Here is a 25,915-nt window from a genome sequence, read left to right as displayed (position 1 = left end):
TTGTATTGCCACTTTCAGGGAGCTATGGACTTACACCACAAGATCCCTCTGAACATCAATGTTCCCAAGTCTCCTGCCGTTTATGGTATGTAAATTTAGCATTAATTTTCTAACCCACCTTAAGTATAGAAAAGCACCAAAGAACTGAAAGCTGATAAATGTAACACAATTATACCTAATTAAAGGAATGCATGGACATACCAAGAAACCTCCTCGGTGTGTGGAAAATGTTATAAACATTAATTGGTGAAAAAATGTAAAAGGCACGTGCAGAGGTTTGTGTTAATAAAATAGTTAGCATTATTTATTCATGTCAAATCATGTTTGACTAACAATTGCATTTTTGATGAAATAATAGCGAAATTTGACTAGAGGAAAGCAGTAGTTGTTTGCTCTGTGGATTTTCAAAGGCGTTTGATAAATTTTCACACAAAAGGCTGGCGAGCTAAATTGAGCCCTTGAAATGAAAGCACAGATAGGAAATTGGCTTACAGCAGAAAGGAGATAATAATGGTAAACTACAGATTTTTTAGACAGAAGGATGGTAGGCAGTGATGTTCCCCACTATCAATGTTGAGGCGCAGTTTTATTTTAATCTATATTCATGATTTAGAAATTAATATGTAAAGTTAACATTTCTAAATGTTTTAATTTAAATTTAAATAAACAGGTCAGTAAGATGGCATATTTTGGCTGAATGGGGAGACAAGGGTTTGGTAAAATTGAATACAGAAAACTATGAAGGGATACGTTGGTGAGAAAGGAAAGACAATGCAGAATAAATGACAGAGCCCTAAATGAGACATGCTGCAGGCTAGGCAATGGAAAGAAACAAAGAACTGGAAAAAGTATGATTTTGCAGAGACTAACAAGCTTGCAATGTACTGTAGCTCCAATAGCAGGATATTCCTATTAGCTAGTGCCTTCTGGCGTATTATGATACATTTATGCAACCCCCCCTTATTCTGATCTCGGGGGATAAACCATGAAAGAAACCTATACACATCCCATCTGCCTTCAGGCATCAAATTAAAGGCTTTTCATCACATTGAAAGTAGATTTAACAGTGGGAGGTTGCCGAATGGGGGGGGGGGGGGGGGGGGGGGGGGGGGGGGGGGGGGGAAAGGTAGCGAATTTGAAATGGGAGTCTCTTTACATTGCAGAGAAAGATGTCTAAGTATAATTTCAGTAATCGTTTTCCTGTGAAACATTTTGATTCAATCACAATCATTTTGATTACAATCACAAATTACATTTTTAAATCAATGTCTTCAGTTTACAGTTTCACGCTATTCATCAATATAGTGGATGGTGGAAACAATTTCTTAGCAGCTTACCTTTGTGTGTACTGTACAGAGCAGCAAAGGTCACTACGAAGAATGTTGTAGAATACTTTCCGGCATTGACCAGATGAGGGAACGCTCGCTTGGTGTCTCGGTAGCGCCGAAGGCACTGGATGAAGCGCAACCATGCAGGCAGACATTGGATGATGGCTCTTACTCCATAGGAGTAGCTGTTGCATGTATTAACACCTGGAATAAGCAGAAGGGAATGAGAGTGATTTTTTTTCACCAATTATTGTGAATGAGATTTGCCAAACTGCAATAGTTTGTCAAAGGACCGTTTGCAAATCATCCAGTTTCACCAGGATACCAATAAAACACAATATATACCCAGGTTAAACAAGACATTTAAAATCCTGAAAGGCAAGCTCCTTCACCCTAACGATTACATCTGTTTAACCAAATTATAATGTTATCCCTAACCAGTCTGAAGAAGATGCTGTTTAAGAAGGAACTGCAGATGCTGGAAAATCGAAGGTAGGCTTATTTCCTTCGCTCCATAGATGCTGCTGCACCCGCTGAGTTTCTCCAGCATTTTTGTGTACCTAGAGATGCTGCCTGTCCCGAGTTACTCCAGCTTTTTGTGTCTATTTTAACCAAATTATAACAATTGAAAGTAGACAAAAGTGCTGGAGAAACGCAGCGGGTGCAGCAGCATCTATGGAGCTATAACAATTGAAAGTCAGGTATGGACAATGGGTTTATTTGGTTCTTCAAAAACAGCATTGAAATAATACAGTTACTTAATCTGGAGAAGGACCACGTTTTTTGCATCAGGTATGCAGGTTTTCTTGTGATAAATATTCACTCATGACAGTTGAAGGCAGCACTTAGTATAAAACCCACATATTTTTATCCAGCATTACCTTTACTGAGGCATTGGACGATTCTAACCATGTTGCCCTTCAATGATTCCCTAAAACTGATGCCAATAAAGTTTATAGTAACAATAGATTTTTAACCGCAAGCACTTGACTCATAAACAGAAGCAAAAATGAGGGAGATTCTCTCTTATTTGCACTCATATTGGGGTTATTAATTTATTGATTTTTTTTGTTTATATGTTATCTTTTAGAATTGCGTGTACATGCCTGTTATGCTGCTGCAAATAAGAATTTCCTTGTTCCATCGTCAGTACATATAGCAATTAAACAGTCTTGACTACAACTATAAGGTTCTTGAACTGATGTACAACCATAATCCTACCTTGGCAACAGGTAACGATGGATGACATTTTGCATTACCTAGGACCTGTTTTCTAATTGAGTTGTGCACTGATATCTTGATTTTTTCAGTCTTTTCTTTTTACCGTCTCTCAGAATGTATACATATACTTTATGTTTTTGTGTGCTCTCCGAGTCTCCGTGCCTGCGTTGCAGTTGCACCATTTCCACTGTACCTGTACCTCACCTTATTGTGCATGTGATAAGAAACTCAACGACTTGAGATCTTTTATACCAGGACCTGGAGAAGGCCAAGGATGAACACGTCGATGTGGGAATATGAAATTAAATTGAAATGGCATGCAATTGGAAGCTTGGAATATTCATTGCTGATGTGTTATGCTGAAAAACACATGCCTCTGCAACTTTTTTCAGCACAAAAATAACTGAAAAACATATAGCAGCACCCCCTCCACTCTTTATTGTTCCCCTCTTCCTCCTGTTTCCATCTACTTACTTGATACACATTTGAGCTACGTCACACACATTTCACCCACTGGCTCCCACACACCCACCCCTATCTCCCTCCCTCCCTCATATGGTTCTGCCAGTCACCTCCCCCCTAATGGCTCACATTAACAACTTCCTTACTTATTAGATTCCAGCAATGGCAGCCTATGTGTTCCTGTTTATCACCTTCCAGCAGCCATCCCCACTTTCACCCTCTGTTAATTGGCTCGATATGCCTGTAATCGCTTACCCCTCCTCTGTCCCCCCAATTGCTTCTCCCTTTAATCTCATAATTTCTCAATTGATCAATATTTTCTTTTAAACTAAGGCAATCTTTTTCACTGCCCAGTACAGCATCAATGTTGGTGTTATCTACAAACATCCTTATCATGTAACCTACATTCAAATCATTTATACAGGTTTTCTCCAGGTTACTAATGCCTGACCTATGGCAACCTGTACATATGTACACGCACTTTGGAGACAGGCAGGATGGCTGGGGATGATAATGCCAGCCGCTGTGGGTTGCAGGCATCTTCTGCCAAGTGGGAATGGAACATTTCCCCAAATACTTTCTCCCCCCCCCCTCCCACAGGGATTTACTGTCTGATAAACACAGAGGCATTAGTTCCAATCCCTGTGACACACCATTGGTCACAAGTTTTCAATCTGAACAACAACCCTCCATTATGACCTTCTGACTCCTACCATTCTTTTATCCAATTGACTAATTCACTGTACATCTCATGTGATCTAACTTTCCGGTCAAGCCTACCAAGTGGGACCTTGTCATCAGCTATGCAATAATCCATGTACATAATACTTACTACTGAGCCCTCATTAACCTGCTTTGTCACCTCTTCAAAATAGTCAATCAACTTTGTGAGATACAATTTCCCATGCACAAAGCTTTAACTATTCCTTATCCATGGCATTCCAAATGCAAATAAATTATGTGCACATGCTGCCTTTTCCCGTCTTAGGTTTTAAGATGTAGATAGTATAGGCAGAAATTTGTCTAACGTAGAGTCCTACTGTGGTTAATGTCTGTAGTAGATTACCTGAAGATTTAATGAGGGCATCTTCTGTGCTCCAATCCAGTTCAAAGCTGTAAAAGCAGATCATGTACTCCAGATCCATCAGGATTGTGGCCAGGCTGTTCAACTGGTCAGCCAGCCAGAAATCAGCAAACTCTACTTTGTGGAATGGAGCTGTGAAGACTCTGAACTGTGGATAAAAGAGAACACATTACACTCACCCGCAATTGTTTAAAACCACTGCTTTCTCTTTCGCCTTGCCTTGCCTTGCCTTGCCTTGCCTCGCCTCGCCTCGCCTTCGCCCTCGCCTCGCCCTCCCACACCTCTTCCCCCACCCCACAACCTCCTGGTCTTCACGTATGTTAAATAACACTCAATTAATCATTTAATCAAAACAAGCAAGGACAAGCAATTAAGTAGAGGAGATTAACAAATTAACCTCAGTAAGAGGTGAGATACTCTCCTCCAAAATTAAGGGAAATCTCTTTCTGACAATATCTGGACAATAAAAGATTATTTCATCAATTTTCATACAAGTTAGCAAACGGCAAGTTTTTATTTCTTAAATTGCAAATCCTCAACCACCATCCTTACACAACAGGTAATTTTTAGCTCATTGTTTTAGTTAAAGGTACAGCGATTCACTGGATGTGCTCACTTAGTTATTAATGGGTCAAAGAACGCAGCTTCTTAAATGTTTATTTCCGGCTATTATAGGTGGTTTATGATTCAGCTGAAAAATGAACCATTTAAGTAGATGACACTACAAAATGTTTCAGAATTCTAAAAATACGCTACTTAACATTTCCCACAAAATGTACAGTATACTGGTTTAATTAACCAAAATTATGCCATTCCACACTTCCTAGACAAGATGTCTCTCTACAGCTGTATCCAGAGCAGGGTTTGACTGTGCACTCCAAGGGAACACAGTTGTTTTCCACAGAGTCAACAGACACCTGGGTGTGCTTGTTCATCAGTCACTGAAAGTAAGCATGCAGGTACAGCAGGCAGTGAAGAAAGCTAATGGCATGTTGGCCTTCATTGTGAGAGGATTTAAATTTAGGAGCAAGGAGGTCCAACTGCAGTTGTACAGGGAGGGCCCTGGTAAGATGGCACATGGAGTATTGAGTGAAATTTTGGTCTTCTAATTTGAGGAAGGACATTATTGCTATTGAGGGAGTACAGCATAGGTCCGCCCGGTTAATTCCCGGGATGGCGGGACTGACATATGATGAAAGAATGGGTCGAATGGGCTTGTAGTCACTGGAATTTAGAAGGATGAGAGGGAATCTTATAGAAACATATAAAATTCTTAGAGGATTGGACAGGGTAGATGCAGGAAAAATGTTCCCAAAGTTGGGGGAGTCCAGAATTAGGGGCCACAGTTTAAAAATAAGGGGCAGGCCATTTAGGACTGAGATGAGGAAAAACCTTTTCACCCAGTTGTGAATCTGTGTAATTCTCTGCCACCGAGGGCAGTGGAGGCCAATTCACTGGATGTTTTCAAGAGTTAGATTTAGCTCTTAGGGCTAAAGGAATCAAGGGATAGGGGGGAAAAAGCCGGAATGGGGTACTGATTTTGGATGATCAGCCATGATCTTATTTAATAGCAGTGCTGGATCATTTAAATTTACATTTAACATTTGCAAACTGTGCTTCTGTTGTACACCAACTAATAAAGGTCAACTTTGCAACCCTGGAAAGTCTCTGAAAATGTGGAATTGGTAAAGAATAGACTGGGGTCAGCTACGATTACTGCCATTCACTGTCAAGACGCTCCAGTGAGCAATCACCTTCTGGGGTTGGAACAAGATAATAAAAATGAATCCCAGTGATCTGTCAATGCTTCACAGAGGAGCTGACAAAAACTGGGAAAGAAAGAAAAACAATAAAAAATGACAGCTCTTCAGTAATTCCATTCAACAACTGTCCATTTCAGTGAAAAAACAGCACTATTTGAACACATTGTTCCTCTATGTGATTCATCACTGGCTAAATGCAGCAGTGAGTTTCATCAGCTTTTGTACGAGTTGTGCTGTTTTAGCAAGATATAGTGCATTAAATTCATGCAATTACTGTTCCAGCAATTATCTGCAAATGTGCACTGTGACACTACTTCAACTTTTGTTCTCAACCAGATGCCACAGTGGCTCTTTGGAAAACCAATTACAAAAAGTAATTACTCAGTTGGTATTGTATCACTTCAGTATATCTCTTTTCCCCAAAGCACCTGCAAGAATGTTCCTTTCTAAATGTTTTACAGATTATTGACACTTCCAGTTATTACTCAAAATGTGCAGGCCCACAATCGTTGGCCGGGAGCAATGCAATATCTCAAGTTTACACACCCTTCTATGGTCAGGATTAATATTGGAGATGCCAATCACACCAGAGTGTTTCCAGAAATTAAAGATTAATTGCCAGTACATTGCTTTGAGCAAATGAAAGGAAGAAACCTCAAAGCCGCTTCATTAAAACAAATGTAGTTGGTTCTTAAAATAGTTATAAATAAATAAAAGGGAGAAAGAATGGCTGTTTGACTAAGATAGTCACATCAAGAAAAACCTCCAGGAACAATCAGGCAAGCTTATTTAAAGGAGGCAAAGATTATTTAAAGCTTGGTTAGAACTGTGATGCTTGAAAGAGGTGCAACATTATTAATTAATTGAACAATGGACGAAAACCTACTGCTTTTATGAGCTGGCAATAGATAAGTAAATAGATAAGTGACTGAAGGATAAATTGACAGAGAGACAGGATAACAGGGCAGGCATATGGATGTAGGATTATAACTCAGAGGGAATGAACATCAACATCACAACCTAGTGTAAGCCATCAGGCACAATTATTATACCACTACTGGGACAGACAATTAATGTCAGCCACACAGGCAATTGCTATAAGTGGTATCATTTATCTTTCCAACACATAATCCTCCGAAATTTCCGCCACCTCCACCGGGATCCCACCACTGACCCCGACAGTCCTTTCAGGTTAGGCAGAGGTTCACTTGAACCTCCTCCAACCTCATCTACTGTATCCATCGTTCAAGATGTGGACTCTTATACATTGGCGAGACCAAACCCAGACTGGCCGATCGATTCGCCTTCACTCAGCCTGCCTGAACCAACCTGATCTCGCGGTTGCTGGACACTTTACTTCTCCTTCCCATTCCTACAAAAACCTTTCTGTCCTCAGTCTCCTCCATTGTCAGAGTGATGCTAAACGCAAATTGGAGGAACAGCATCTCATATTTCGCCTGGGCAGCTTACAGCCCAGTGGTATGAATATTAATTTCTCTCACTTCAGGTAGCCCCAGCATTCCCTCTCTATCCCTTCCCCACCCAAGTCACATTAGCTTCTCATTTTCACCCGACAAGCTAATAATGGCCTATTTCCTTTATCATCATTACTTTTTTGCATATCTTTCATCCATTGTTCTTTATCTCTCCACATCACCATCTATATCTCTCATTTCCCTTATCTCTAACCAGTTTGAAGAAGTGTCTCGACCCGAAACATTACGCATTCCTTCTCGCCAGAGATGCTGCCTGTCCTGCTGAGTTACTCCAGCTTTTTGTATCTATTTGTTGTATAAGCTGTCTTTATATTTATCTTTAAATCTTGATTGCAAGTGTTGTATACTTAATTAATAATGGACAGTATCACAACTGAATCTTGGCTTCTTTTAAGTATACGTGTTTGGTTAATAAATTGAAATCCTGGCTGATTCTTCAAGACTGAGCAATAATAACAGTTGTAGCTCAGAACTGCATATGATGAGGATCAATGTATCACAACCGTACATATTCAGAGCCGAAATGCTTCGTATAATAACAGGTGATATATTTTAAGACTAACTCATATCCATTTGCATCACGGAATTTACTGTACACATGAAAATTAATACTTTATCTGCTGAAGTTTATGTTTTACTAAACACATATGCAAAATAATTGCTGGATCCATCTGTTTCAAAAGACGATTGTCAGATAAGCACTGCAAAGTTCTTCACGGTAATCCATTTGACTCATCTACGCTAAATATAATTATTTTAGGACATAGATTCTATTTTCCAGAAGAATGGTGAAATGAGGTTTGAACATTGGCTGTGTGAAAATGGGCAAAGGAGTGACAGTGCTAAAGATGGGCATAAAGGAGAGGGTTAGATTGGAGAACAAAGGGATGGAATGAGGAGGACAATAGCAAAAGGAGAGCATAGATAATTTGGCACACATAGGTACAGTGACCAATAACAAGATTAAAACAGTGAAGGTAGGGGAGAGGCATGGGGTAGGGGTACAGCATGGGGTAGGGGAGAGGCAGTGTGGAGCAGAAGAGGTGAGACACTTAGGGATTGGGCAGAAGGTATAAATGGAAGGAGGTGGCACGAAATAGGGACGTGACAAAAACGGGTAGAATGGTCTAATGTGGGGAAAAAAAATGAAGGGAACGGGGAGGGTGTGCAAAAGAGTGGGCTGCTTACGAAGGAGGAGGGTCAGAAATAGAAAAACATAGAAACATAGAAAATAGGTGCAGGAGTAGGCCATTCGGCCCTTCGAGCCTGCACCGCCATTCAATATGATCATGGCTGATCATCCAACTCAGTATCCTGTACCTGCCTTCTCTCCATACCCCCTGAACCCTTTAGCCACAAGGGCCACATCTAACTCCCTCTTAAATATAGCCAATGAACTGGCCTCAACTACCTTCTGTGGCAGAAAATTCCAGAGGGAGCTTTCAGAAAAAAAGAACGAGTGAAAACAAGATAGAAAGGAAAGAAATAAAACACATGGACAATTTTAGGGGACACCGAGAAAGGTGCATGTACATAATAAGATGTGAACAATAGAGAGTTATGGATGAGAATGTCAGAATGACAGAGGGAAAGAAAAAGATGAGAGAAAACAAGAGGGAATGAGTGAGAACTAGAAAGGAAAAAGATGAAAAAATAATAATTTGTCTGGTGTGTGGGAGAAGCACGATGAACTGTGCTAAAGGCTGGGAAAAGAATCAATTTAAATCCCCACTGATTCCTTCAGAATGAACAAAAGAAGAATATCCATATCCAAGGCATTTATTGAAGCATTGAATGTGGCTTTTGCAGTATTTCTTTAAAATACAGTACGCCCTGTGGAAAACCCACTTTTGCATTAAAATTAGATGTGCATCAATTTGATGCACAAAAATAAATTATGATTCCAAAGAATATTTTTTAAACTACATTAGACAGATCTTTGCATAAACGATGGTGATGATTTCCTGAGGGCTGAATAAATACATTTTTTTGCTTTATTATATGTTAAAAATATCACTGCTGAATAAAGCCCAGCACAGTATGCCTGTAGTGTGCCATTAAAATAATCACTGACTGGATCAAATGCATTAGTGAGGTATGGAGTTTATTTGTATATTGTTATTATATAGCTTATTTAGATTGCTATATTGTAAAATTGCACCAAATGCATATTGTTGCACAATAGTAAAGGATAATTTAATGACATGTTGCATTTTATACGAGAAAATTATATTTCTGTTATAATTTATTGTCCATTGTAATCATTTTCCTTAAAATATTGTTGATAACTATACCATTAATGTTACAAGGAAATTAAATGTAACATTACAATTTCTCAATGCATTAGAAGAATGACATTTTGCAATTTGTAGCAACTGAGAGTTTTTAAATCTTCTTATCTTTGTGAATGCCCTCATTGATCAATTTCCCTCCTCGGATAAATAAAGTTCTATCTATTATATAATGTAGATGCAATACTTAACGTATTGTATTTAAATTAAGGACATTGATTTTGGACCCAAGGTACCTTCCCCTCAAATACTACCTGGAATTCCACATACGGTGATCATGATTCCCTCAAAGATCTCAAACATGCTTATCCATCCTAACTCATTACACATGATAAAATCTACAACAGCCAGGTAGATTCTGAAACATATTGCTCTAAGGACCAACCATCATACACTACATGAATTCCTCTTCCATGGTAACCGTTCCAATTTAATTAGTCTAATTAATGAACAGATTAAAATCACCCATGATAATTACATTTACCTTCCTACATACCCTTGATATTTCCCCATTCATGCTTTGTCCTATTGCCCGGCAGACTACTCCCACCTGTGTCTTTATTCTACTACTCACTATTTCCATCCAAACAAATTGATTCACTGCATCTTACGATTATTTACCATCACACTGATACCGTCCTTGATTGACAATGTTACCCTACCACATTTTCCTTTTCGATTATTCTTTTGCAATGCTGGATAACGGGGAAGGCGGCTCAACCGTGGCTAACGAGGGAAATATGGGATAGTGTTAAAGCCAAGGAAGAGGCATATAAATTGGCCAGAGGAAGCAGCAAACCAGAACTCAACAGAGGAGGACAAAGGGGTTAATTAAGAGGGGGAAAAAAAGCATGAAAGAAAGCTTGCGAGGAATATAAAAACTGACTGTAAAAGCTTCTTTAGATATGTAAAATGGAAACGATTAGTGAAGACAAATGTAGATCCCTTACAATCAGAGACAGGCAAATTTATAATAGCAAACAAGAAAATGGCAGAACAGTTAAACAACTACTTTGGTTCTGTCTTCTATAAGGAAGACACAATCTCCCAGAAATACTAGGGGACTGAGGATCTAGTGGAAGGGAGGAACTGAAGGGAATCCACATTAGTCAGGTAATGGTGTTAGGTAAACTGTTGGGACTGAAGGCAGATAAATCCCCAGGGCCTGATGGTCTGCATCTCAGAATACTCAAGGAGGTGGCGCTACAAATCGCGGATGCATTGGTGATCATTTTCCAATGTTCTTTCGACTCTGGATCAGTTCCTGTGGTCTGGAGGGTAGCCAATGTAACCCCACTTTTTAAGAAAGGAGGGAGAGAGAAAACAGGGAATTATAGACCAGTTATCCGTACATCGGTAGTGGGGAAGATGCTTGAGTTATTAAAGATGTCCCAGCAGCGCATTTGGAAAGTTTTGGTTTTCTAATGTGAGGAAGGACATTATTGCTATTGAGGGACTGCAGCGTAGGTTCACCATGTTAATTCCCGGAATGGCGGGACTGACATATGATGAAAGAATGGGTTGACTGGGCTTGTATTTTAGAAGGATGAAAGGCTATCTTATAGAAATATATAAAATTCTTTAAGGATTGGGCAGGCTAGATATAGGAAAAAATGTTGGGGGAGTCCAGAACCACGGATCACAGTTTAAGAATAAGGACAGAGATGAGGAATAAGACATTTAGGACAGAGATGAGGAAAAACCTTTTCACCCAAAGAGTTGTGAATCTGTGGAGTTCTCTGCCACAGATAGCAGTGGAGGCCAATTCACTGGATGTTTTCAATAGAGAGTTGGATTTAGCTCTTAGGGCTAAAGGAATCAAGGGATGTGGGGAAAAAGCAGGAATGGGGTACTGATTTTAGATGATCAGCCATGATCATCTTGAATGGCGGTGCTGGCTTGAAAGGCCGAACGGCCTACTCCTGCACCTATTTTTCTATGTTTCTGACCTAGAATACCAAGTTCTCAGCCCTGGTCACCCTGCAACCACGCCGTTGTAATATTCACATTCATTTTCATTGTCACACAAACCAGCGTGTAATGAAATTCCTAGTTGCATGAAGCTCAGAGTGTGAACAATTAATAAATAAGTATAAGGAGGAATGCAAGAAGAAGCAGAATTGTGCCAAAGATTGCTCTGCAAACTGAAGTAGCGCAAAAAGAAAATAGTAAAGTGGAATAATGAAGTGAGGTAAAGGTTAAGAATAAGGGTATATGGCAGTACATCTTGAAGGAGGAGTGTAAAAGATGACTAGTTCAGAAGTCTGACAGCAGTGGGGAAGAAACTGTTCTTAAGACTGAGCATCCAGGATATCAAAGGTCTGTATCTTTTCTCAGAAGGTAGAAGAGAGAAAAGGGAATGGCCAGGGTGGCAGGCATCCTTGAGGAATACTATCAACCTTCCTGCAGCAATGCACTGTGAAGATGGATTGCATGGAAGGAAGTAAGGAGGATGTGATGGACTGGGCTATGTTCAGCATTCTCCGCAGGTTCAGGCAGAAAGACGTGAGCACACAACCGTATGGAGAGTCAGGGTGGAGGAAATGTTCTGACCAATTCTAATTGAATGAGGTCTGCCCGTCAGGAAGTCCAGAAGCCAATTGCAGATGGAGGCCCTAAGACCAAGGTCCAGAAGTTTAGAGAGGAACTTATTTGGTAGTATGTCACTGAGCCGTCGTCAATGAATAGCTTCCTGACATAGTGTTTTTAGTGTCAAAGTGATCCAGAGTTGACTATAGTGCAAAGGAGATGACATCCTCCACACACCTATTTTTCGTGTACACTAATCTGAAGAGGTCTAGTTTATCTGGAAGACTAGTGCTGATGTGGAAAATTGTTAATCTTTCAAAGCACTTCATTATGGTCGATGTTCAAGGTACTGGCCATTGAGGAAGGTCATTTTTTCTTGTGGGAGGTTTCCTTGAAGCAGACGGGGACAGTTGAAGTAACTGCAGTTGAAGTAGAGCTTGAAGATGTTGACAAATACTGTGACAAATTGATTGGTGCATGATTTCAGGATCCATCCAAGGATGTTATTTGGGCCATCCGCTTCCAAGATGCACATAGGTGAAACTCTCATCGCTTGTTCAATACTCCGTAAAAGGCATTAAGCTAATCCAGTAGACATGTGCCGTTGCGAGATATTGACCCTCGTTTCATCTTGTAGCCCATGATAATATTCAGATCCTGCCACAGTCAAAAGGCGCCTGCTTGATTGAATTGAACCTCTATTTGTACACTGTGAATGATTCGATTGTAATCATGTATTACCTTACCGCTGACTGGTTCGCATGTAACAAAAACTTTTCACTGGGCCTTGGAACACGTGACAATAAACCAAACTAGCTTGTTTGCAATTCTCTCGGCATCAGATAGTCTTGCGGAGATCATACTTGGCTTTCTAGTACTTCGCTTTCTATTAAATCAAACTCATTTGTTTCTATTTGTGCCGTTAACTCTTCAATCTTGTTCATTTGTCGGTTGATTTCTGCATTTCACACTGCCAACATTGTTTTCTCACTCCACTGCATTAATTCATTTCCATCACTTTGCACTCCTCTAAAAACAGTTGTGGCTAACAGGCATTCATCGTCCTTTCTCAGATGGCGTTAAAATGTTTGTTTCACTTTACCCGAGGCATTCCCTTTGTTCTTTCCACCAATCCCTCTCTCTGCAACAGTCATTAACTCAAAACACTGACTTTGCTTCTCTCTCCACAGATGCTGCCCTACGTGCTGAATATCTCTTTAACATTTTTTTTATATTTCTGATTTTTAGCATTTATCAATACATCATAATTTACAAAACACATTGTTTAGCATGAAATAATTTTATTTCTGGGGCTTTCAATATAATCATTGTTCAACATAAACATTCTACCCACTATAAAAAGATAAAGCAGTAAGTGCAAGTTGAGAAGAAAACTTACCAAAAGTTTTAAGAGCCAGAACCTAGATTTGTAGTAGCAGGTTTTTGTAGGATTGATCAGAAACAGGAACATAAAGCCATAAAGTACGAGGGGGTTGAATGGCATTGGAATTAAACTGTATGGCACATACAAACTGATGAATAAACTCAAGCCCCAAAGAACTCCAAGGAATCCAGCAATCTGTAAAAAGACAGTTTATAATTGTATAATATCTACTTTAAAGAGCAGTAAGACACTTACACAGCAGTAGAATGATTCTCCTCCAGTAAACATACTTAAAAATAACGCAATTAACATGGTAATATAATTCGATATAACCCCATGGTGTAGGTATGTTACAAAACGTACCTGAATCGTGGCTGAGCATCTGCCCCACCCCTTGTGTGTGATTTTGGCGCTGTTTAGAGGGGGCGGGTTTAAAACGCGATTTTTACTAGGCTGTTGCAATCGAAATTGTTCAGCCTAGTAAATCATTAACCGAAAATCGCTGAAAGACCCCGTCGCAAAAGGAATTATTAGTTTTTATGGCCTTGTAAAATAGTTAGAGTAATTTAAAAATCACTCTCTAAACTCGCAACCTCTCGCAGCCCCAGGGTTTTATAAAGCAAACAATTGAAGGTATGTACCTTATTTTTACATTAAATGGGGCATGTATATTACCCTGTTATTAAAGTTTTCTATAGCGAGTAGCTCATTTTGGGCTCTTTATATCCCGCAGTATTTTTCTGGGCATTTGAGGGCATAAATCTAGCGCAATGTGAACGTTCTAAACCAGCGCGTTCCACATGAACCCACTAGAAAGCCGATTTAAATTGACTTTAATTTACAGCAATTGAACACTAAATTCCTTCCATTTGGCCTATAAATTGATGTAAATGAGATTTAAAAATCATGTTTTATTGTGAATTATTTGTGAATATTATTTGGACACTTGGGCTATTTAAAAATGTTAATCATTTATTAAGAAATGGATAGATGTTTAGATCTAGTAAATTGAAGTTTGAAATTAGCTACAATTGGGTAACTAACTAATTATATGCTTTAATTTCAGGTCATCCAAGTAAGATTATTTTATATTTGTTTCAGAATGGTTCAATCTATGATAACTGAAAATTTCATTCAGTTCTCTTAATTTTTAAGAAGGTTATGTGCTTTTGACTGTCCACGATCACAGCTTTTTTTGTTATGTCCATAGAAAATCAATAGGGAACAAGATGCTAATTTCCGAGTATGAAAATGGCCATAACTTTTTTATTACTTGAGATATGAAAGTGAATTAGGTGTCAAATTAAACTTATTGTTACGCTTTATCTGATGGGATAAATTGCAGACTTGATTTTTTAAATCTCAACATTTTGTAACATTGCTACATGGTGTCAGTGGACTTGAGTTACTGGGACTGTGTATGGCAAGAGCTAGATAATCTTCTCAAGGTAAGCAGCCACAGAGAAGGCTTTATCAATACAATTATTATGCAGATTCAAGGATTATTTGACAAAAGTTTAAATATAAATTAGAAATGTGCAAATTTTTTTCACCAGTTTTGTTTCTCGCAGACAATTTTTGCAGCACTAGCAGGTATGTCAGGGATCAATTAACAAAAAGTGCAATATCAATAATCTCCAACATGCATACATTAAATGAGGTTTCTGTACTGTAAACTCGATGATTATGGGCTTGAAGTGCTGCACAACAGAAGAAACTTTGAAAATGGGGAGATTTGCAATTTTTTTAAATTGTCCCACACCAGTTACCAGATAATGCTCCAATCCTTCCAATCACATCTGGAGTATCTAACCTCAAAGAGATGCTGGTGAGAGAGATTGCTTCTAGGATTGAGTTCAAAGATCAGCACGTGATTCACTCCAGCTTGCCGCCAGCCATATGTGTTGATGCCAAGAAGAAAGAGAAACTCGATGAGAAGGAATCCACCACGATAAATACGCACCAAAGGCCAAATGTTTCCCTGTTTTGATCTGGCTGAAAGATTGAGAACGTGTTTGTTAAGGCAGAACAAATGAGATGCCAACACTTGCTCTTTTCATATTAAGCTATAAGGATCAATATATAACACAGCTCTTTGTTATCAAGAATGAATGCTTGACAGCTATGACCTAGAATAAATTAAGTGAAATAGAACATAAAAGTATTTAGAAACAACAGAAAAGCAAGTTTTAGGTGTTATAGTGACAATCAAAGATAAAAGCACTTTATAAACTCCCTTTGATTAAGGTACCCATTAAGTTTATGGAGAAGGGTACAGAGAAACAGTATACATTAAGCCACAAATGACACTTGGTTCTCAGTCAATATTGTCTGTTACTTGTTGCTAGCTGGCCTTGGAGACGACTGGTATTTTTCACGGAAAATACATCACAGCCCCTATTGCGCTAGGAACAATCCTGTCTTTATTTGGCTGTGTTTATTCCCAACATATACAAGATTGTAATTAAGATCACCTTTTCTAAACTTTTAAGTCTTCTGCCTTTGACTTCCCTGAAGTTGCACATTTCCAAAATGTTCTTTGCTCTTTGTTATTTTCTCACTCTTCAGATTCTTTCCTTCCCGCACAAAGTACTTGGATCAACAATATCCCTCAGCAAGGTGGCACCAAATACATTGCTAGCTGACCAGATATCTCTTACATTACTTTGGAAAGTTTATTTTGGCCAATAACCACCACAATGTTTAAGTGGCTTGGCTACACCATTGATGATCCTTTTTTCTTTTTTGGAACATTTCAGGCCCTCTATTTTTGAACTCTGATTTGTCATTGGCAAAATGTAGAACCTTTTATGAAGTCTGACAGTATGAATTCCAAAATCAATGCATCATTTTCATCCATAAACCATTTTTATTATGAATCACCTATCCCACTCTTTAACCCAGCTGTGATTGATGTTAAACCATCTGATTCAATTTAAGTACTACCATGTCAGATCATTCTCCATTTTAATGACATCAACATCCACTCCAGTCACTGTTTGGTGTTCAGTCTGTCTAAATGTGGAAATTTCAATATTGGGTCATTTGCACCACGGTTTCTAGATTAACTGTCAAAACATTTTCTTAATCCCCTCTTGTTGCATTTATTTGCAATGTCTATTTGGGTTAATTAATTTCCGTATCATTAGCTGGATTACGAACTCTACTCTCCTTACTATCATCCAACAATACCTCTCTTTAACTGATCAAGAAGTAACAAATGACTGGGCACAGCACACACCCAGAACAAAATATGCACAATTTTTATTTCAAAGACCATATCATTTTTCCTCATGTGGATAAACAACAAAATTTAGACCAGATTCAGTCATTTTTATTGAGATTAAATGAAAATAGCAGGGCAAGATGCCCACCCCTGACACCACCAATTACAATTTGGCAGCCTGTTTGGCTTGCTCAGCACAAACTCAAGTCTGAACTTGTTTTAACTTTATGCCCACACAACTGCCAAGTCACAGCTGACTGGTTAACAGCGTCAAATAAGAATCTTAATCAACCTTCCTCTCTCTAGTCTTATGTCTGGAAGGCAACCATTCCTTCACCACCACCAGTTTAAGCCACCATACACTACTCCCACAATTGTTTTAATATTGACAAGGGAATTGGGCTCAGCACGTTTAGTTTCATCTGGGTTTTGCAGTCACAGATGAGCACTTCTGGCTCACCTTACACTTTTGATACATGTTCAGAGTTATCTTACTCAGCTTCCCAGCAGAAATCTCCAGAAACTGCTGGAAAAAGTACTGGATAAGGAAGTGCTGTGCTGCTGTGGCCTCCCTCACAGCATTATAACCATATAACCATATAACCAATTACAGCACGGAAACAGGCCATCTCGGCCCTACAAGTCCGTGCCGAACAATTATTTACCCTTAGTCCCACCTGCCTGCACTCATACCATAACCCTCCATTCCCTTATCATCCATATGCCTATCCAATTTATTTTTAAATTATACCATCAAACCTGCCTCCACCACTTCCACTGGAAGCTCATTCCACACCGCTACCACTCTCTGAGTAAATAAGTTCCCCCTCATATTACCCCTAAACTTCTGTCCCTTAATTCTGAAGTCATGTCCTCTTGTTTGAATCTTCCCTATTCTCAAAGGGAAAAGCTTGTCCACATCAACTCTGTCTATCCCTCTCATCATTTTAAAGACCTTTATCAAGTCCCCCCTTATCCTTCTGCGTTCCAGAGTATAAAGACCTAACTTATTCAACCTACCTTTCTCTGTCTTAGTTGTTGAAACCCAGGCAACATACTAGTAAATCTCCTCTGTACTCTCTCTATTTTGTTGACATCCTTCCTATAATTGGGCGACCAAAATTATACACCATACTCTAGATTTGGTCTCACCAATGCCTTGTACAATTTTAACATTACATCCCAGCTTCTATACTCAATGCTCTGATTTATAAAGGCTAGCATAACAAAAGCTTTCTTTACCACCCTATCTATATGAGATTCCACCTTCAAGGAACTATGCATAGTTATTCCCAGATCACCATAGCCAAGGATCAAATCATGGCAAAGCACAGGGAATTACTCAACCTTCCCTTGCTTATTACTCTATTTCTGTTGGGGAAACTATCATGCAAATATAAATAAGATCAGGGTAATGATCTACAATTTAAAAATACCAAACTGTTATCCATTTCTTGAAAATCTTTTGGGCTTGCAATCAATGTGGAATAGCAGTTTGTGGCATTGGCATTTCAGTACGGAGAAGCACAAAATCTTAATACAGAATATGGGTGGCACAGCAGTGCAGAGGCAGAGTTGCTACCCTACAGTGTCAGTAGACCCGGGTTTAATCCTGACTACGGGTGCCGTCTCTGCGGAGTTTGTACATTCTCTCAGTGACTGCGTAGATTTTTTCCGAAATTATTCGGTTTCCTCCCACACTCCAAAGATGTACAAGTTTGTAGGTTAATTGGCTTGGTATAAGTGTAAATTATCCCTAGTGTGTGTAGAATATGTTAATGAGCGGGGATCACTGATCGGTGCGGACTGGGTGGGCCGAAGAGCCTGTTTTCTCGCTGTATCTCTAAACTAAACTAAGAATACATTTGAATACAGAAAATGAGTGCAGAGATGTCCCTGATATTTACCTATGAGCACCAGAGCAGCAAGCAGCACAACAAAAATTCCAAAGTACATTCCCACCCTGAATATGGTCCAGGCAGGGGCTGGCTGTAAAATAAAAGAAACAACGAGGGTTGAGAAATCAGGAAAAAAACACTTAGGAGTAATACTTTATTAAACTGACAAATAATTCCAGATGTTCTAAACTATTAATTCACAAGTCTTTATACCATTTAGCAGGCAGGTGGTACCCGTTGCATCTGCCATAAGAATTTACATAATGGGACGCATCACTTAGACCGTTGCTATACTTTTGACATCCACGAGTTATTTCTGACGACTAATTAAATGTATTCTTTGGAAGAACAGGTTTAAATTGGCCATGGATTATATTACAAGTGGAAGCCCAGCACTACTCTACTGTATATTCTACAAGTATCACAGATTTTTTTCAAAGACACCCACATCATCATGAAAGGCAAAAAAGAATAAGAATGTGTGGATTTTTAACCAGTGTTTCACCTTCCTGTAGAGTAGCCATGCAGCATTGTCAAATAGAATGCAGCTATCGGAGTGGGACGGAGAATTGAAGTGGAAGGAAACATGAAGTTCAGGGTTGTTTCTGCCGACTGAGTGCAGATGTTCCTCAAATTGGTCATGCAATTTGCATTTCTCTTCTCCAATGCAGAATACACCATATTGTAAATATCAGATACACAGCCAGACTTGCTGGACATATTCTTTCTTCAATAAATTCTCTAATTGCCCCGATTTCATAGCTTTAATGTTACTTTGTTCAGATTCTCTCCCATTAACCCATCAACCACATTTACAGTTTATCCTGATGGAAACCCTCGCCTTACCTAATCAAAGATATTTCCTTTGTTTTATCTATCCCTCTCCCATCCTCTCTGCAACTTGAAACCAAATTGGTTTCTCTTTTTCTCAGTTCTGATGCAGATGCTACCTCACCACTAATCGATTCATAAAGTGTTTCTCGCATTTTCTGTTTTATCTTCTGATTACACTAGTCATTTGAATTTCTGTGGAACTAACTGGTTTATTGGTTAAAAAGCAAAATGTGAATACATTGAGCATTGTCAATCCACTTGCAAATGGAACAAGGACTCAAAACCTAATTGCCACCAAAATTGTGACTGTTGAGGCTAAATGGAAAAATATTTATTTTATTCAATGTATACCATTCACAAGCTGAATAGCTTAGTAGTAGTTAAAGGCAAGAGTATCCATCATTGATCTGCACTGGCTCGTTGTCTGCCAACAATTCATTTTTTAAATGTATTACTCAAATGTGGTCATTGACAGCAAAGCCATCATTTATCGTCCCATTCCTAAATTTTGAATCCCTAATCCTCCGAGCTGGGTGATTAACTGATTGTTTTTAAGTGTGGAGGAAACTGTTTATGAAGTTAACTTTGGCTAAGCCTGGTAAGATTGGCAGGTTTTGTCTCTCCTGGGCAAAAATCAGGTGGAATTTTCCAACAATCTGGTAGGTTTATTTCAGATTTATGTAAAAAAAACCAAGTTGAAATTATGTGATTTAAACTCATATCGCCTGATCAGTAGTCTAAAATTCTGGTTATTGGTTCCCTAATCAAAACACTGTTCTGAGAAGCAACACCGTTAACATTTCATGACAATGACCCTTCATTGGAACTGTTAATGAAGAGACTTTGACCTGAAAAGTTTATCGTGGTTTTCTCTCTCTCTCTCTCTCTACAGATGCTGCCTGATCTGCTAAGTATTTACTAAACCACATATTTCAGATTTCCAGCAGCTGCAGTTTTTTGATTTCCACTTTCAATACAATGCCACTGTACGAGGCTACCTTACATTATCATTCAATAAGTCATATTATGGTGTCCTGATCTTATCTGTTCTTTCTCTGCAACTCAGTCCAGCCCTAGAAAACTCAGAGATCTCTGTTTCTCTATTTCTGCCATGTTATGCAGTTATGATTTCTGATGTTCCACAGTGGCAGCTTTGTTTTCAGCTGGTGAGTTTCCAAGCTCTAGAATTGCTTTCTTAAATTCAGTTGATGCAGCTTGCGAATCAGAGCCTGGAGTACACATGCTGGTAAGAGCCATTATTATGCTGAGCACGTACCAATAGGCACCTTTTCTGTTGAGCACAAAACATTCACTTTGCTGGGAGAAAATGCTGAAGATGCACACACACACAATCAACTATATCACAAAGAATCAGTTTTCACAACAAGAATCAATATAACAAATGAAAGGAGACATACTTCTGATTCAACCACAACTAACCTGAGCAGCTCCCAGGGGTGGTACTCGCAATCTCTTCATGGCTCTCTGCCTGTCACCTCCTTCCAATTCTGTTGTAACAAGGGCCTAAAAAGGAACAAAACAAGAGATTACAAATAGCCTTTCTAGTACATATCAAATAAAATTGGTAAGAATAGGTCTTCTGAGCCACCTCATTCAAAGTTACTTTTCCATTCCTGTTGAACTTTGTTTTGTTATTTTGTGATCAACGGAGACATGTATATTGCCTGGGCCTGATTACTTTATAAATAATCAGCTGCTAATCCAAGAAATGGACAGCTACATAACGGTCAGCATGAGGCAGAACTGAAATTAGATTCAATTCATTTGTGGGACTTGAGAGTCAATGCAAAGGCCAGCATTTGATTCTCATCTCAATTCTCTTTAGGATGGTGGTAATGAGTCAGTATCCCAAAATGTTACAGTCCTGGTGAAAATACTGTGTCAGTGTTGTTTGGGATGAATTTCCAGGATTTTGGTCCAGCAGCAACTATGGAACACTGACAGGTATCTTCATTAGGATGGTATGTGATCAGCTGGGGAACCTGAAGTAGTGGCTTTCTTATAAACTTACTACTCTTGATCTCGTTTGCAGTTTAATATGCTGACTTGTTAAGATCTACTGGAGTTGCCCAGGGAAGCAAATGCCAAACATTTTGTAAATGGTACACAATACAACCACAGTGCTCAAGTGGTGGAAAAAATAAATATGCAGGGAAGTGGATTGGGTGCTAATCAAGCGGACTGTTTTCTTCACACTGGTTTTGTGTTGAGAGTTCCAGGCTGGTGGCCCATAAATGCAATAACACAAAGGAAAGTATATATTAACCAAAAAAACTATAATTGCAAGTCATAATACACAATAGGTAACCACAATAGTACAAAAAAGTCTGTAGTGCAACCAAAGACACAGACCACAGTAGATCACATTGTTGAGGTTAGTGTTGCATAGTGTTCAAGAGCTGGATGGTTGCTGGGTAGATGCTGTTCTTGAACTCGGTGGTGATGGTTACAAACTCCAGTATCTTCTTCCAGATTATGAGAGCTAAATAAGAGTGTGATGATATTGGCTGCTTTTTTGAAGCAGCACTTCCTATCGATCCGTTCAATGGTGGGGAGATCAGTATCTGATATATCGGGCATCATCTTCTGCTGTCTCCTTTGTTCTTGGCCGATCGAGCTGCCGAACCAGGCAGTGATGAAACCAGTCAGTCTGCTTGCAACCGTACACCTATAGAGGTTCTATAGAGTATTTGGGGGGCATACTGAATCTCCTCAATCTTCTAAGGAGGTGGAGGCATTGATATGCTTTATTTGAGATTACATCAATGTGCTGGCCCCTGGACAGATCTTCAGCTTTAGCAACTGGAGGAATAAGTCAATTCCTTCTTGTGTTTGACCATGCATTATGAGCCGTCATGATATCTGGAGTCATTCATTTCAGGGCACTCTCTCCCATCTGTATACCACTGTTCTACTACCTCCTGTGGGTCTGTCCTGCTGATATGACAAGACATATCCAGAGATTGGCAAAGATTGATTTGGCACGTTGGCTATCCGGGATAATTCAGTGAGTACACCAATTAGCACTATTATGAAGATTATGGGACAGGTGTCATAATTGAGACACAAGTCCCCAGATGCACATGGAACTAGAATCCAATAAGTACAGATTAGTGGACTGTTATACGGTTTCATTCTTATTGTGATATAATTATGCAAATGAATGGCTTGCTGGCTGGAGATTTCTACTTCATGCCCTCACAGGCGCTTACAGTGAAGTGACAAAGCCCAACAAAATAGCCTGTTAAGGAGATTCAGTAGAATAAGTCACCGGCTATGGAAGATAATGGGAAATTATTTGCGAGGGAAGAGACATAAACATGAATGCTACAAATCGTGAGTAGACCATTTTCAGGTAGATTCCTTGTTTTTTTCTATTGTGTGGAATGCTCTGTGCCTCTTACCTCTGTTTCACTGATGAGCTGAGTGATTTTCTTGCAGGTGTAGAACGGAGCCACCTCGACATGCACTACCCGCCAGTCAACCCCACGACCTGTCTCCAGCATCTTGTCATGCTTCTTCAGAATCTTTCGGAAACCAGTGAAATTCAGATTCTGAGAGATAAGAGGAGGTAATTTTAGTATGTAGTATAGTAATGCACGCTGTTTTTTTTAAAAATCACACATTTCACTGCCTAGTTAAGATTTCTTGGCCAGTATGTTGAAAAGTAATGCTAGCTCCTTTTGTATGGAACCTTACCATACTGCTCGTATTCACTGAGCGGTTCATATTCTGCAGTGTGCCCAAAGAGTTATATTTTCTTAGACATTAATTTAAGATATTTTTAAATTGTGAGTCAATAATTAGTTCACTCGATTTTATTAAATATGTAGAACACAGAATAAGGAGTGAAAGTAATTAAATTACATTGAGGTACAGGTATTCCTCATGGTCTAACTAAATAATTGAATAGATTGATGGGACTGAATTGTCTGCACACATTCCTAATGCTTTATATGATCAGTGGTATTATCAATGACATTCCTAACTATATTGCTCAAATTGGTGTGGCTGAGACACACTTCTCCCTTATTTCTTTTACCTTGCACTGGTCAATGCATCTGCCTTCTCTTTCAAATATTTTGAACTGATTGAATGCAACAGACAGCACGCCATGATATAAGAATCGATGCACAAGATCAGTTTAGCAACAAAAAAAGACGTTGACTGCAAAGCATTAATAGTTACAGTGGTTACATTACTCTATTGGAGGTTCATGGCTTGTCCAACAATCCAGAGTCTGAACTAAAATCTTCTTCTAATATGCCTTCCTTTTCACTTGTGACACCAGCATGATGGCCTTCAGTTACTTGTTAACAGGCAGACTTAGGTCACCATCCCTCACCATTTTGTAAATACTCCACCTTTTTGTTATGTGTTATAAAATGGATAACTTCACATTTTTCCACATGATGTCCCCTCTACCATGTTCTCATCCACCGACTAAGCGTGTCCGATTCCCTTGAAGCATTTTTACATCCTTCTCAATACTCATAATCACCCCTAATTAAGTACTCTTGGCAAAGTTGGAAATATAGCATTTGATCTTCTTGGCCAAATTATTGATATAGATTATAAGAAGCAACGGACCATAAACCAAACCCACAATATCCCACTATATACAGCCTATCCATTGACAAAGGTCCATGTATTCCCATTCCTTGCATTTTATCTGAGAGTAAATTCTCATCTCATTCATCTTGTTACATCACCTCCAGTTCTACACGTTACAAGCTGGTTGATCAATTTCCTCTGCAGGGCCTTATCAAAAGCCTTAAAAAAATCCAATTTCATCACATCCCACTAATTACTATTATTTCCAATCAACACATTATTAAAGAATGTCAACAGTTAGCCAAACATTACTTTTCTATCAAAGTTGGCTATGTCCAACTATATTATTCAATTCAAGGTGTTTATTATATCCTTCATTATAGATTACAACAGTTTCATACCACTAACATCAGGCTAATTAATTAACACTTCTCTCTTTCTTGATTATACACACAACTTGAATTTCCTAATTTTGCCAAACTCAATATTACATCCCTATTCGGTGGCCTACAAATACTCCTCCAAATGGTTTTGTATTTTCTCTTTCTTAACTCAACCTGAATTATGTTTAGTCACAATTGACCTGTCAAGACAACATCATTTTTCACCATGCAGTTATCTCCTCCTTTTTAATGGCACTCTTTTTGATTTAAAACATCACTCTTTTACCTTGTACTTCCTAATGTTGAATACCCTAGCTGGTATATGACGTTGGCAGACATAAAGTGCTGGAGCAACTCAGTGGGTCAGGGAGCATCTCTGGAGAAATTCTCCAGAGATGCTGCCTGACCCATTGAGTTGCTCCAGCACTCTGTGTCGATCTTCAGTATAACCAGCACCTGCAGTTCCTACCTACTCATACGAAGTTGACACTTTTGGTCACCCTGTAGCCACAGCTCCATAATGATAACACGATAAGACCTGTTCACTACTATCTGTGTTATTAATTCACTTATCTGGTCACAAAAGCTGAAAATCCATTCCTATGCTTTGTAACATACTCACTTGCAAACATTCTAGTTAGCAGCCAACTCAATTCAACCAACGTAATATAAGTCACTGGTTGCAACAAAGACAACAGATAACATTGCAGCTGGAGTACATCCAAATTAGCTGTGTTCTCACCCAAACTGCTACAATTACAGGTACAAAGACAACCAATTCCCATTGGATAGACATAGACAGAGAAAATAGGTGCAGGAGGAGGCCATTCGGCCCTTCGAGCCAGCACCGTCATTCGTTGTAATCATGGCTGATCGTACCCAATCAATAACCCGTGCCTGCCTTCTCCCCATATCCGTTGATTCCACTAGCCCCTATAGTTCTATCTCTCTCTTAAATCCATCCAGTGATTTGGCCTCCACTGCCCTCCGTGGCTGGGAATTCCACAAATTCACAACTCTATGGGTGTGAATTTTCTCTCCATTAGCCTACCCTTAATCTTTACTGTAACTAATGGAAGGTGTACTCAACAGAACTATCAAGCAGCACCTATTCACCAATAACTCACACACCATTGCTCAGTTTACATTCTTAAGTAACACTCAGCTTCTGATCTTATTGCCACCTTCGTCCAAACATTACATGAATTTAAAAAAATCTGCGTCTGCTCAATGCAGCTGCATGTCTTCACAGAAACAAACTGCCATTTCAAAAGAAAGCATACATTTTATTTGATATTGCAGCAGTCAGGTTTTTAAACTGAGAATCTTTCTGCAATCGTTGGACCTGATAATGCTCAAAAATTGTATTACGATTCATAGCAAATGGGAATAAATATGATAAGCAACATAAGGATTCTTTTATTTTTAACTGAACAAACTC

The 25,915-nt window shown here is 39.1% G+C and overlaps 1 protein-coding gene across 2 annotated transcripts in view; it reads right to left on the bottom strand.

Moving 5' to 3' along the window:
* The window catches only part of LOC129701067 (xenotropic and polytropic retrovirus receptor 1 homolog), a 198,857-nt gene that overhangs the window by 50,175 nt on the left and 122,767 nt on the right, over nucleotides 1-25,915 (bottom strand). For both annotated transcript variants that reach the window (XM_055642017.1, XM_055642019.1), the window contains exons 5-11: nucleotides 22,942-23,091; nucleotides 20,957-21,040; nucleotides 18,692-18,773; nucleotides 15,372-15,553; nucleotides 13,574-13,753; nucleotides 4,078-4,243; nucleotides 1,338-1,532 (exon numbers count right to left, since the gene is read on the bottom strand). In XM_055642017.1, coding sequence (XP_055497992.1) covers nucleotides 1,338-1,532; nucleotides 4,078-4,243; nucleotides 13,574-13,753; nucleotides 15,372-15,553; nucleotides 18,692-18,773; nucleotides 20,957-21,040; nucleotides 22,942-23,091 — 1,039 coding nt within the window. The remainder of the gene's footprint in view (nucleotides 1-1,337; nucleotides 1,533-4,077; nucleotides 4,244-13,573; nucleotides 13,754-15,371; nucleotides 15,554-18,691; nucleotides 18,774-20,956; nucleotides 21,041-22,941; nucleotides 23,092-25,915) is intronic.

Source organism: Leucoraja erinacea, chromosome 10, assembly GCF_028641065.1.
Source record: "Leucoraja erinacea ecotype New England chromosome 10, Leri_hhj_1, whole genome shotgun sequence".
Classification (NCBI taxonomy): domain Eukaryota; kingdom Metazoa; phylum Chordata; class Chondrichthyes; order Rajiformes; family Rajidae; genus Leucoraja; species Leucoraja erinaceus.
The sequence above is the reverse complement of the archived record's forward strand: the minus strand, read 5'-3'. Positions and strand labels throughout refer to the sequence as shown.